The sequence below is a fragment of the Chiloscyllium plagiosum genome, unplaced genomic scaffold (assembly GCF_037043375.1).
Source record: "Chiloscyllium plagiosum isolate Xiang-an unplaced genomic scaffold, Cpla_swu_hap1 HiC_scaffold_24, whole genome shotgun sequence".
Classification (NCBI taxonomy): domain Eukaryota; kingdom Metazoa; phylum Chordata; class Chondrichthyes; order Orectolobiformes; family Hemiscylliidae; genus Chiloscyllium; species Chiloscyllium plagiosum.
The window spans coordinates 59,131,069-59,145,478 of NW_028270162.1; the positions used below are offsets into that span (position 1 = coordinate 59,131,069).

Below are 14,410 nucleotides of genomic sequence, written 5' to 3' on the forward strand. Positions count from 1 at the left end.
TGAGGTGGGTTTATTTCAATGGAAGGAGGGTTCGAGGGGAGGCAGGGCAGCTTCGAGCCTGGATCAGTACATGGGGGCGATGATGTTGTGGCTGTTACAGAGACGGGGTTAGGACAGGGACAGCAGATATAGGGAAAGGAAAGGTTTGTGGGGATATGGGCCCAGAGCAGGCCGGGGGCTGGCTGGGGCTTCCACAGGCTTGGGGTCCACCTGGGGGGTGGGGCTAACCTGGGATTGGGTGGGGTTAACCTGGGGTGGGTGGGGCTAACCAGGGGGTGGGTGGGGCTAACCTGGGTTGCATGGGGCTAACCTGGGGGTGGGCAGGGCTAACTTGGGGTGGGTGGGGTTAACCATGGGGTGGGTGGGGCTAACCTGTGGTGGGTGTGGCTAACCTGAATGTGGGCAGGTCTTGGTGTGTGTGGGTGTGACTAACCTGGGGGTGGGTGGGTCTCGGTGTGTGTGTGGGCGTGACTAACCTGGGTGTGGGCGGGTCTCGGTGTGTGTGGGTGTGACTAACCTGGGGGTGGGCGGGTCTCGGTGTGTGTGGGTGTGACTAACCTGGGTGTGGGCGGGTCTCGGTGTGTGTGGGCGTGGCTAACCTGGGTGTGGGCAGGTCTCGGTGTGTGTGGGTGTGACTAACCTGGGGGTGGGCGGGTCTCGGTGTGTGTGGGCGTGGCTAACCTGGGGGTGGGCGGGTCTCAGTGTGTGTGGGCGTGACTAACCTGGGTGTGGGCGGGTCTCTGTGTGTGTGGGTGTGACTAACCTGGGGGTGGGCGGGTCTCGGTGTGTGTGGGCGTGGCTAACCTGGGGGTGGGCGGGTCTCAGTGTGTGTGGGCGTGACTAACCTGGGTGTGGGCGGGTCTCTGTGTGTGTGGGTGTGACTAACCTGGGGGTGGGCGGGTCTCGGTGTGTGTGGGTGTGACTAACCTGGGGGTGGGCGGGTCTCGGTGTGTGTGGGCGGTGCTCAGCTGGTGCTGGGTGGGTTAGTCCCGGGTGGACAGGGTGAACGGACTGGGCTCCCTTGGTCAGAGTGGGAGCAGGCTGTGTTCCACATTCCCCACTAGCATGGCCCTCCTACTTTACGCTGACCTGGCCTCTCAGCCCTGTCGCTCCGTCTATCTGTTCATGAGGAACAACAACATTCCCTTTGAACTGAAGGAGGTGCGGCTGATTGCAGGTGAGGAGCTGGGAGAGAGCTCACACTCACACACAGGGACAGTGGGGGAGGGAGAGAGCACACACTCACACTCACACTCACACACAGGGACAGTGGGGGAGGGAGAGAGGACACACTCACACTCACACACAGGGACAGTGGGGGAGGGAGAGAGCACACACTCACACACAGGGACAGTGGGGGAGGGAGGGAGAGAGCACACACTCACACTCACACTCACACAGGGACAGTGGGGGAGGGAGGGAGCAGAGAGAGGGACTGAGAAACAGAGAGAGAGAGCCGAGAGGGAGGGCTGATCCACAGAGAGAGAGAGAGAGAGATGATGTGCAGGAGACGGTGTGGGACTGGGGTGGACAAAGTGAAAAATCACACAACACCAGGTTAGAGTCCAACAGGAAGCCCGTGCTTCCAGCTAAACCTGTTGGGCTCTAACCTGGTGAAGTGTGATTTTTAACAGAGAGAGAGAGAGAGTGAAACCAGGCAGCGAGCGGAGACAGAGAGAGACAGAGAGAGAGAGAGAGTGAGGGAGGGGGAGGGAGAGAGAGAGTGAGGGAGGGGGAGGGAGAGAGAGAGGGAGGGGGAGGGAGAGAGAGACAGAGAGAGAGAGAGAGAGAGAGAGAGACAGAGAGAGACAGACAGAGAGACAGAGAGAGGGAGGGAGGGAGAGAGGGGTGGGGGAGATGACCCTGCGAGGCAGTGTGTGGGAAACCAGAGTGATGGAAAACACAGTGAAAACCCCGAGGGAGAAATCGGAGAGAGATGATGCAGACAGTAAATGCAGAGAGAGAGTGACAGCAGGAGGGAGGGCACCACAGGAAGGGGGTTTGGGCTGGGCAGGCAGTGGGAGCTGGGGATTCCAGCGGGGAGCTGTCTCATGGGTCTCTCTGTGTGCAGGAGAACAACATTCGGAGGAGTTTCGGAAAGTGAATCCCCTGGGAAAGGTGCCGGTGATAAAGGATGGCGACTTCACCCTGTGCGAGAGGTGAGGTAGTTGGTGTTGTCTCGACCCTGAGGTCAGGATGCCTGGGGATGGGGAGTGATGTGTGTACTTGCTGCTGTCTCTGGTTACAAACACACTGACTTCCCCGGGGACAGTGAAAGCTGTTCCCAAACACTTTCACATCTCCCAAGTTTCCTGAATCATACGGACTCCACAGCAACAACATTCCCTGGATGGTCCCTGTGCAATGTCGGGCAGCAGGACTTGCATTTCTGTAGCACCTATCATTTCCCACAGTCCTACACACCCACATCTCACTTCCTGAAGCATCATAATCATACACAGCCATGTATTAGGAAATACTGCACATCAAATACTTCTCTGTTCCTTCCACTGAGCTGGGTACACAGGTACGGTCTCAGACACTGCAGCTCCAACAGAGCGGGGCTCCCTCAGCACTGACCCTCTGACAGTGCGGGGCTCCCTCAGCACTGACCCTCTGACAGTGCGGGGCTCCCTCAGCACTGACCCTCTGACAGTGTGGCACTCCCTCAGCACTGACCCTCTGACAGTGTGGCACTCCCTCAGCACTGACCCTCCGACAGTGCGGCACTCCCTCAGCACTGACCCTCTGACAGTGCGGGGCTCCCTCAGCACTGACCCTCTGACAATGCGGGGCTCCCTCAGCACTGACCCTCTGACAATGCGGGGCTCCCTCAGCACTGACCCTCTGACAGTGCGGGGCACCCTCAGCACTGACCCTCTGACAGTGCGGGCACCCTCAGCACTGACCCTCTGACAGTGCGGGGCTCCCTCAGCACTGACCCTCTGACAGTGCGGGGCTCCCTCAGCACTGACCCTCTGACAATGCGGGGCTCCCTCAGCACTGACCCTCTGACAGTGCGGGGCTCCCTCAACACTGACCCTCTGACAGTGCAGCACTCCCTCAGCACTGACCCTCTGACAGTGCGGGGCTCCCTCAGCACTGACCCTCTGACAGTGCGGGGCTCCCTCAGCACTGACCCTCTGACAGTGCGGCACTCCCTCAGCACTGACCCTCTGACAGTGTGGCCCTCCCTCAGCACTGACCCTCTGACAGTGTGGCCCTCCCTCAGCACTGACCCTCTGACAGTGCGGCGCTCCCTCAGCACTGACCCTCTGACAGTGTGGCCCTCCCTCAGCACTGACCCTCTGACAGTGTGGCACTCCCTCAGCACTGACCCTCTGACAGTGCGGGGCTCCCTCAGCACTGACCCTCTGACAGTGTGGCACTCCCTCAGCACTGACCCTCTGACAGTGCGGCGCTCCCTCAGCACTGACCCTCTGACAGTGTGGCCCTCCCTCAGCACTGACCCTCTGACAGTGTGGCCCTCCTTCAGCACTGCCCCTCTGACAGTGTGGCACTCCCTCAGCACTGACCCTCTGACAGTGTGGCACTCCCTCAGCACTGACCCTCTGACAGTGCGGCACTCCCTCAGCACTGACCCTCTGACAGTGCGGCACTCCCTCAGCACTGACCCTCTGACAGTGTGGCACTCCCTCAGCACTGACCGACTGTATGATTATCCCAGTTCCATGAATTGTGCTGTGGAGGAGTGATGTGGCGAGGAGAGAGAGTGTCTTGGGAGAGAGACCGGGGCAGGGGGAGAGAGAGACCGGGGCTGGGGGGGGAGGGGGGGGGAGAGAGTGGGGGGAGAGAGACCGGGGCACGGGGAGAGAGAGACCGGGGGGTGAGAGAGACCGGGGCTGGGGGGGCAGGGGGGGGGGGGAAAGAGTGGGGGGAGAGAGACCGGGGGGTGGGGGGAGAGAGACCGGGGGAGGGGGGGAGAGAGACCGGGGGAGGGGTAGAGAGAGACCCGGGAGGGGTAGAGAGAGACCCGGGGGGGGAGAGAGAGACCGGGACATGGGGGGGGGGGGGGGGAGAGAGAGACCGGGGCGGGGGGCGAGAGAGAGACCGGGGTGGGGGGGGGGGGAGAGAGAGACCGGGGGGGAGTGGGGAGGAGAGAGAGACCGGGGGGTGGGGGGGGGGGTGGGGAGGAGAGAGAGACCGGGGGGGAGGAGAGAGAGAGACCGGGGGGGGGGGGGAGAGAGAGACCGGGGGGGGGGGGGAGGAGAGAGAGACCGGGGGGGGTGGGGAGGAGAGAGAGACCGGGGGGGGGGGTGGAGAGGGGAGAGAGACCGGGGGGGGTGGGGAGGAGAGAGGTGGGGGGGTTCACTGTCATCAGGACAATTCCATTAACAAAGTGCTTCCCCCAAAAGGACAAGTCGGACCTTCCTCAAACTCGTTTCGGTGGTTGACTGATTTGACAAAGATTCCTTTGGCATCATATGTCCCAAAGTCCCAGATTGGAGCTTTCCAAACTTCCTGAGTGTGGTGGAAGACAGATTAGGGAACAATGCCGTCAGGATGTGAATGGGAGGGAGGGACAGGGTACAAACTGTGTGTGTGTGTGTGTGACCTGAGAGAAGCTGAACACAGGGACTCCGAGATACTGGGAAATACATTGGGGATTTCAGCCCCAGGGAGTTTGTGTGAGGGACCAGAGGGAGATGTTGGGGAAGGATGACTGTCTCCCTTCCTTCTGTCTCTCACAGTGTGGCGATTCTCAAATACCTGGCGTGTAAATACAAGACCCCTGACCACTGGTACCCAGCGGGGCTCCAGAGGCGTGCCCGAGTGGATGAGTATCTGGCCTGGCAGCACACAGCTCTGAGACCATTAGCTGGGAAAATCTTCATGCTGAAGGTGAGAGATTCCCAATATTCTGTTTTTGTATCAAGCAACGAGTGCTGCTTGTGAAAGCTGAGATGAAATATCCCCTGTTAGGTGTGATGCCACCTTAGGGCAGGACTTGCTGTTCAATGTGGAGGGGGTTAATAACTCACGACCAAACAGAGAGAATGAGCCCAGCTTCTAATGGACTGGGGTTATATACTTCATAGGAACCCACATGTATTTCAACACAAACTCCCATACTCTGCAAGCCACTCGGGTATTTGGTCTCTTTATCATCTTTAGAGTATCGCTGAGGCTTTTTCTTTGAATAATTAACCTTTGTGTTAATAACTCCCTCCATGGAAAACCTTAGCCAATCAGAGTTGACTTGCCCACCCTCCGTGGAGTATGAAATGTTTGCCTGTTTCCAATGTGGCATTCTTGTGTTAGTCCTGACAACAGGCAGGGCAAGAGGAAACCATTCCGGATCATCCTTTCAGCAAGGTACAGGCTCAGCCCGAGGGAGGGGGAGGGGGAGGGGAGAGAGGGAGGGGAGGGAGGGGGAGGGAGGGAGGGGGAGAGAGAGGGAGGGGGAGAGAGGGAGAGAAAAGAGAGAGGGGGAGGGGGGGGTGTTTGGAGAGTGAGAGAGGGAGACCGAGAGAGATAGACAGAGAGAGAGAGAGATTGGGTGGGGGGAGGGAGGTGGGGAGAGAGAGAGATAGAGAGAGAGAAAAGAGAGAGAGGGGTGGGGAGAGGTGGGGTGGGGGGGGATGGTTGGAGAGAGAGAGAGGGAGACCGAGAGAGAGGGGGGTGGTTGGAGAGAGATAGACAGAGAGAGAGAGAGTGGGTGGGGGGAGGGAGGTGGGGAGAGAGAGAGAGAGAGAGAGAGAGGGAGACAGCTTGGGACCATCTCTGAGTGCTGGGGCAGTGTACCTTCAATGGGTTGTGTGTGTGACTGAGGGTTAGAATCCCTCCTCAGTCCTGGGATAATGCTTGGTGAGTGGTGAGTGATGACTGAGGTGAATAAGAGATTGCTCACACACCTTTGACTGAAGCACCACAATAACTGGTTCCACAGGTCTCTCTCACTCTCTCGTTATCTCTTGGTCACATTCCCACTCTCTCACTCTCTGCCCCCAGAGCGGTTCGAATCTCTCATTGCTCCCAGAGCCCGGGGCGGTCTCCCTGGAGAAAACGTGCCTGTTTCTTGTTGCTCAGGAGTTGTTTCTGTTTACAAAGATCTCCAGTTACAGGAATAGTGCAACCAGTCACTGACAGCAAAACATCCACACGCTCACACACACACACACGCAAACACACACACACACACATGCTCACACTCGCTCACGCACACACACGCAAACACACACACGCACACGCTCACACACGCAAACACACAGGCAGATGCTCACACACGCACACACACACACACACGCACACGCTCACATACACACACACTCGCTCACACACACACGCGCACACACACATACACACACACACACGCGCACACACACTCACACACACTCACACACACTCACACACACTCACACACACGCTCACACACGCTCACACACACGCTCGCTCACACGCTCACACACTCACACGCTCACGCTCACACGCTCACACGCTCACACACACACGCACTCACACACACTCTCACACTCACACACACACACACAAAGACACACACACAAAGACACACACACAAAGACACACACACAAAGACACACACACACACACACACATACACACACATACACACACACACACACACACACACACACACATACTCACACACGCTCACACTCGCGCTCACACACACACTCTCACACACACTCTCACACTCTCACACACACACACACTCACACACACTCACACACACACACACACATTCTCTCTCACACACACGCTCATACACACACACACACTCACACACACACTCTCCCCACAGCCCGGGGCCCTGTGTATGAGGCCTGCCCATGCTGCCTGTATTGGAGCAGGACTGGGTGCTGGCCGAGGGGGTGTCAGCAACAGGAGAACTCAGTTGCAGGAATAGTGCTACCGTTCATTAACAGCAAAACATCCACACACCGACACACACGCACAAACGCAGCCTGTGTGTCTGAACGGTCAGTCATTGGCAGGCTGTGGGGCTGACTACGCCCTGGGCCTACTCTTCAGGCCTGGTCTGAAGTGCCAGTCTCTGATTCTGGGCCGTGATTTCTGGTTTTCTGTCTGGTTCTTGGGTCTGCAGGGTTTATTCCCAGTCATGATGGGGACACCATGTCCTGAAGACAAGATGGCGGAGGCCCAGGATGAACTGGCCCAAGCCCTGAAGAGTTTCCAAGAGAAGTTCCTTCAGGAGAGGCCGTACATTGCTGGCTCGGAGATCTCCCTAGCTGACCTGGTCGCCATTGTTGAACTCATGCAGGTGAGTGTCCCTGACAGAGTCAGGGGGGTGGGGGGAGGTAGTGACAAATATTCTGGCATGAGGAGGAGGAGGCCTTTTCACCCATTTGTGCGAGCCCTTCAATGGGAGCTGTTTGATGTCTGGATCCTTCTCAGATCTCCAGCGATCCAGTCGTTCGGAAATGGTTACAGTCTCGAGCTCAGTGACCCCCCCCCCCCCCTCACTCCCACTTTGTGGTGAAGTGTCCATGTTATCCAGGTATCTCCTGCTATCCCAAACTACAGCGTTCCTATGAAATGGAGTAAAGTGAAGCAGCATTATTTTATCAGGGAAAACTCTCGCCTTTTGTTGGAAAAGCGAAATTCCTCTTTGGATTTCTTCCGGTGATCAAACCCAGGTCGGCATGTGGGTCTGTGATGAAAGCAAAGTGACACAGAGTGACCGTTTGAAAAGTGGGCGATACCTGTATAACGCACCACCACAAAGCGGGAGGGGGGGAGGGGGGGGGGGTCACTGAGCTCGAGATTGTAACCATTTCCGAACGACTGGATCGCTGGAGATCCGAGACGGATCCAGAGATCAAACAGCTCCCATTGAAGGGCTTCCTTGGGATGATTAGATATCGGAGCAGGAATGGGCCATTCAGCCCATCGAATCTGCTCCACCATTCAGTGGGATCATGGGTAATCGGATAATCCTACCATTGCCAACTTTCCTGACTTGCCCCATCACCACCAATTCCCATATTGATTAAAATCTGTATCTCCCATCCCTGAACATACTCCACGGCCCAGTCTCAACAGCACTCTACAGGAAAGACCTTCACTGATTCACTCCCCTCTGAGTGAAGAAATTCCTCGTCATCTCGGTCTTAAATGGACAACCCCAAATTCTGAGAAGAAACTGAGGCCTGCAGATGTTGGCGATCCGAGTCGAGAGTGTGGTGCTGGAAAAGCGCAGCAGGTCAGGCAGCATCCGAGGAGCAGGAGAATCGACGTTTCAGGCAAAAACCCTTCATCAGGAAGGCTTCCTGATTCCCGAAGAAGGGCTTATGGCCAAAACGTTGATTCTCCTGCTCCTCGAATGCTGATTCCTGATTCCTGCTGTGCTTTTCCAGCACCCCACTATCAACCCCAAATTCTGAGATTATACCTTCTGGTGCTAGGCTCGGCCTCAAGGGGAAACAATATTTCACAAGCCAGCGTGGCCCTGGGTATAACCTCCAGGACGGTGCTCCTTGATATGATCCCCACAGGGGATCTATGTTTGTTCCCCATTCCCCATTCCCATGGACAGGGTTTGGAAGATGAAACAAGAGAAATGTACACTCCTGTGGGATAAAGGGGGGGGGGGGGCATTTCCAGGATTGCAAGCTGTAACTAATGGAGTGCTGCAGGGATCAGTTCCAGGGCACCAGTTATTTAGAATACAGATTAAATGATGAAAAACTGAATACCCTGCAGCCAAGTGAGTGGCACGATGACCCAGTGGTTAGCACTGCTGCCTCACAGCGCCAGGGACCCGGGTTCGATCCCCGCCTCAGGCAACTGTCTGTGTGGAGTTTGCACGTTCTCCCCGTGTCTGCGTGGGTTTCCTCCAAGTGCTCCGGTTTCCTCCCACAGTCCAAAGACGTCCAGCTCAGGTGAATTGGCCGTGCTAAATTGTCCATTGCATCCAGTGATGTACAGGCTGGGTGGGTTACTGAGGGAGTCGAGGAATATGGGCAGTGGAAGATCAATCTCAGCAGTTAGTGGGCCACGTGACCATGAGGTGGAGCACTGCGCACACATTCAAACCGACTTCGGACCTGAAACATTCACTCGGACTTTTCTCCACAGATGCTGCCAGACCTGCTGAGCTTTCCCTGCAGTTTCTGGTTTAGTTTCTGATTTACAGCATCCACAATTCTTTCAGTTTTGGTTCAAACTCTGTGTGAGTGTGAGTGAGTCTGTGTGAGTGTGTCTGTGTGAGTGTGTCTGTGTGAGTGTGTCTGTGTGAGTGTGTCTGTGTGTGTGATTGTATCTGTCTGTGTGATTGTGTCTCTCTGTGCGTCTGTGTGAGTGTCTGTGTCTCTGTGTGTGTCTCTGTGTGTGTGTCTGTGTCTGTGTCTGTCTGTGTCTCTGTGTCTGTGTCTGTGTCACTGTGTCTGTGTGAGTGTCTCTGTGTGTGTGTGTCTGTGTCGCTGTGTCTGTGTCGCTGTGTCTGCATGTGTGTCTGTGTCTGCATGTGTGTCTGTGTGTCTGTGAGAGTGTGTGTCTGTGTGTCTGTGTCTGCATGTGTGTCTGTGTGTCTGTGAGAGTGTGTGTCTGTGTGAGTGTGTGTGAATGTCTGTCTCTGTGTCTGTGTCTCTCTGTCTGTGTGTCTCTGTCTGTGTCTCTGTCTGTGTCTCTATCTGTGTCGCTGTGTCTGCACGTGTGTCTGTGCCTGCATGTGTGTGTCTCTGTGTCTCTGTCTGTGTCTCTGACTGCATGTGTGTCTCTGTCTGTGTCTGTGTCTGTCTCTGTCTCTGTGTGTGTGTCTCCATGTGTGTGAGAGTCTGTGTGTGTATGAGTGTCTCTGTGTGAGTGTCTGTGTCAGTGTGTGTCTCTGTCTGTGTGCGTGTCTCTGTCTCTGTGTGTGTGAGTGTCTGTGTCGGTGTGTCTGTGTGTGAGTGTCTCTGTGTGTGTGAGTGTCTGTGTCGGTGTGTGTGTGTGTGAGTGTCTCTGTGTGTGTGAGTGTCTGTGTCGGTGTGTCTGTGTGTGAGTGTCTCTGTCTCTGGATAAACATGGATGCTGGGCTCTGTGTGAGTGTGAGTGTCTCTGTCTCTGGATAGACATGGATGCTGGGCTCTGTGTGAGTGGGAGTGTCTCTGTCTCTGGATAAACATGGATGCTGGGCTCTGTGTGAGTGTGAGTGTCTCTGTCTCTGGATAAACATGGATGCTGGGCTCTGTGTGAGTGTGAGTGTCTCTGTCTCTGGATAAACATGGATGCTGGGCTCTGTGTGAGTGTGAGTGTCTCTGTCTCTGGATAAACATGGATGCTGGGCTCTGTGTGAGTGTGAGTGTCTCTGTCTCTGGATAAACATGGATGCTGGGCTCTGTGTGAGTGTGAGTGTCTCTGTCTCTGGATAAACATGGATGCTGGGCTCTGTGTGAGTGTCTCTGTCTCTGGATAAACATGGATGCTGGGCTCTGTGTGAGTGTGAGTGTCTCTGTCTCTGGATAAACATGGATGCTGGGCTCTGTGTGAGTGTGAGTGTCTCTGGATAAACATGGATGCTGGGCTCTGTGTGAGTGTGAGTGTCTCTGGATAAACATGGATGCTGGGCTCTGTGTGTGTGTGAGTGTCTCTGTCTCTGGATAAACATGGATGCTGGGCTCTGTGTGTGTGTGTGAGTGTCTCTGTCTCTGGATAAACATGGATGCTGGGCTCTGTGTGAGTGTGAGTGTCTCTGTCTCTGGATAAACATGGATGCTGGGCTCTGTGTGAGTGGGAGTGTCTCTGTCTCTGGATAAACATGGATGCTGGGCTCTGTGTGAGTGTCTCTGTCTCTGGATAAACATGGATGCTGGGCTCTGTGTGAGTGGGAGTGTCTCTGTCTCTGGATAAACATGGATGCTGGGCTCTGTGTGAGTGGGAGTGTCTCTGTCTCTGGATAAACATGGATGCTGGGCTCTGTGTGAGTGGGAGTGTCTCTGTCTCTGGATAAACATGGATGCTGGGCTCTGTGTGAGTGGGAGTGTCTCTGTCTCTGGATAAACATGGATGCTGGGCTCTGTGTGAGTGGGAGTGTCTCTGTCTCTGGATAAACATGGATGCTGGGCTCTGTGTGAGTGTGAGTGTCTCTGTCTCTGGATAAACATGGATGCTGGGCTCTGTGTGAGTGTGAGTGTCTCTGTCTCTGGATAAACATGGATGCTGGGCTGAGTGTGAGTGTCTCTGTCTCTGGATAAACATGGATGCTGGGCTCTGTGTGAGTGTGAGTGTCTCTGTCTCTGGATAAACATGGATGCTGGGCTGAGTGTGAGTGTCTCTGTCTCTGGATAAACATGGATGCTGGGCTCTGTGTGAGTGTGAGTGTCTCTGTCTCTGGATAAACATGGATGCTGGGCTCTGTGTGAGTGTGAGTGTCTCTGTCTCTGGATAAACATGGATGCTGGGCTCTGTGTGATCCGATGCCCCGTGGGAAGTGGGTGAAAGATGGTCTGGTTTGTTTCTGTGTCTTACTGCCCCATGGTGGTGTCTACCCCGTGCTCACTGACTCCCCTTCCTGTCCCTGCAGCCCCTCGGTGTTGGCTATGACCCATTGGAAGGTTCGCCCGCGCTCACCGCTTGGCGTGATCGGGTGAAGACGGCAGTCGGCAGAGATTTATTCGACAAGACCCACGAAGGAGTCCTCACAGCCCTGGATACGCTCAAGTCTCTGTCCCAGAGCCAGCCTGAAACTCTGGCAGCTTTAAAAACCAACTTCATGAAGTACTTCAAGTAAAATGGCAAAGAGTTCACAACACAGACCCCAACTCTCTCCCTCACAGTGCAGTAAAACGACTGCTTCCACCTACATCCTGAACAGCCACATCAATCTGCTCTCATCCTATGGATAATAGAGAATAAAGATCCAACTAAACCTGGTCATCACATGGTTCCTTACTGACTTCTTCCGACTTCAGTTACGGAGAATGTTATGCCCCGCGATATAAACGAGGGGAACAGCAGGGTAAAGGTTGAAGGGAAAGGTTTCCTCCAGTGTGTCAATGGAACATTGGGTTCCCAGGTCATGACCCAGGAAGCAGTATCGAATCAGGCTCTTGGGAATTAAACAGACCAAGGGAAGTAGTGTCCCGTTTCGGAAAGGGGGAGGTGTGTGATGGGAGCGTTTGGGGAAGAGCGATCAGAATATTAATGTTCCAGTCGTCATGGGACAAGCCTTTACCAAACCCAGTGCCACGTTTCCAGGTGGGCTTCCTGTAAAGTTCCCAAGGCCACCTTCCTGTCCGGCCCTGATTGTACAGGCAGGGTCAAGGACAGACTGCCCATCCTTCCCTCTGGTTGACAAGTGTCCATCTCTCAGTTGGTGGTAATTTTGAGGTGGCTGGGTGGAGTTGGGGATGGTCACCCTGTTCAAAGCTTCAGGTGGGTGAGGGGATACTGCCCTGAAGGACCCTCCTGCCAAATTAGGCAGCCCCTTCCCACTAAAACCCTCCCCCTGTAGATTAGTCTGATGCCACCAGGCTCTCTGTCAAAACCCCAATTTCCTCAGCACCGCCTCTGTATTACGTACCCTGCACCGACTTTATCTTGGACTCCAGGATCTAGAATCTGGGGACTGTGTGTAGTCCCCAGATCGTTGTTCATTGGGTGGGACGACAGAGCTGTGATTGGCTGGATTGAGGTGGATCTTCCATCTGATCAAGGGACAGAATCCCCCTGTCTCCATCCAATTGCAGCTTCCATCAAATGTGACTGGTGCAGAAAACGTGTTACCCACCAGACCCTGCCCATGGGTCAGGAGTACAGTCAGGAGTGAAATAACGCAATGGGGGGGGAGGGATGGTTTCAGTGAGCTTTGAAACTAGCTGGGTTTGAGAAGATTTGTAACTCAGGTTGAGGTTTTGGATGTAGGTTTGCTCGCTGAGTTGGAAGGTTCATTTCCAGATGTTTCGTCACCATACTAGGTAACATCTTCAATGGGCCTCAGGCGAAGCAATGCTGAAAATTCCTGCTTTCTATTTATATGTTTGGAAATGACATCACCAACCCAAAGAAACCCAAACATATGAACAGAAAGCATTGCTTCACCTGAGGCCCACTGAAGATGTTACCTCGTAGGGTGATGAAACGTCTGGAAATGAACCTTCCAGCTCAGCGAGCTTTGGAATCTCAGATCGGGAAATGAAGTTGGAAACTAGCAATGAGATACTTTCCAAAACTAAGAGCATTTCCATGCAAAGTACACATTCCCATGAGGGAAGAAAATTGCAATTTGAAGTTAGAGGTTGCTGGGCGAGACTGAAATACTGGCTCAGAATTACAGCTTCAGGATGATGCTGTGGAAACCAAGCTGCTGACAATAAAACAGGGACTGGATTGCGAATGGTGAGCCACGGGGGTACCAGTGTGAGTGTGTTGCAGGAGCTTTCACACTGGGCAGTGCCATTGACCAGTCTCACAGGCTGCTTCGATGCCAACATTTGCCCTTGTGTGTGTGAGAAACAAAGTTCACAATATAATAAATTTCAGTCCGAGTCAAATTCTGAAGCAGCGAATTTTATAGAAATGTTCTTGCAAGAAGGGGTGACTAGCAAGTAGCCACCCCGATCCAGAAATTAGAGTCACAGAGTCATAGAGATATACAGCATGGAAACAGACCCTTCGGTCCAACCCGTCCATGCCGACCAGATATCCCAACCCAATCTAGTCCCACCTACCAGCACCCGGCCCATATCCCTCCAAACCCTTCCTATTCAAATACCCATCTAAATGCCTCTTAAATGTTGCAATTGTACCAGCCTCCACCACTTCCTCTGGCAGCTCATTCCATACACAACATCCTTGTAAATCTTTTCTGAACCCTTTCAAGTTTCACAACATCTTTCCGAGAGGAAGGAGACCAGAATTGCCAGCAATATTCCAACAGTGGCCTGACCAATGTCCTGTACAGCCGCAACATGACCTCCCAACTCCTGTACTCAATACGCTGACCAATAAAGGAAAGCATACCAAACGCCGCCTTCACTATCCCATCTACCTGCGACTCCACTTTCAAGGAGCTATGTACCTGCACTCCAAGGTCTCTTTGTTCAGCAACACTCCCTAGGACCTTACCATTAAGTGTATAAGTCCTGCTAAGATTTGCTTTCCCAAAATGCAGCACCTCGCATTTATCTGAATTAAACTCCATCTGCTACTTCTCAGCCCATTGGCCCATCTGGTCAAGATCCTGTTGTAATCTGAGGTAACCCTCTTCGCTGTCCACTACACCTCCAATTTTGGTGTCATCCGCAAACTTACTAACTGTACCTCTTATGCTCGCATCCAAATCATTTATGTAAATGACAAAAAGTAGAGGACCCAGCACCGATCCTTGTGGCACTCCACTGGTCACAGGCCTCCAGTCGTAAAAACAACCCTCCACCACCACGCTCTGTCTTCTACCTTTGAGCCAGTCCTGTATCCAAATGGCTAG

General features: G+C 54.1%; 1 protein-coding gene across 1 annotated transcript; it reads left to right on the top strand.

Annotated features, from left to right (window-relative positions):
* The first annotated feature begins 975 nt into the window (after positions 1–975).
* On the top strand, positions 976–11,856 carry LOC148145762 (glutathione S-transferase theta-3-like). The gene is made up of 5 exons (XM_088000229.1): positions 976–1,177; positions 2,072–2,159; positions 4,713–4,863; positions 7,088–7,264; positions 11,507–11,856. Exons 1-5 carry the CDS (start codon positions 1,066–1,068, stop codon positions 11,711–11,713), a joined length of 735 nt encoding a protein of 244 aa, XP_087856355.1. The 5' UTR covers positions 976–1,065; the 3' UTR covers positions 11,714–11,856.
* The last annotated feature ends 2,554 nt before the right edge of the window (positions 11,857–14,410 follow it).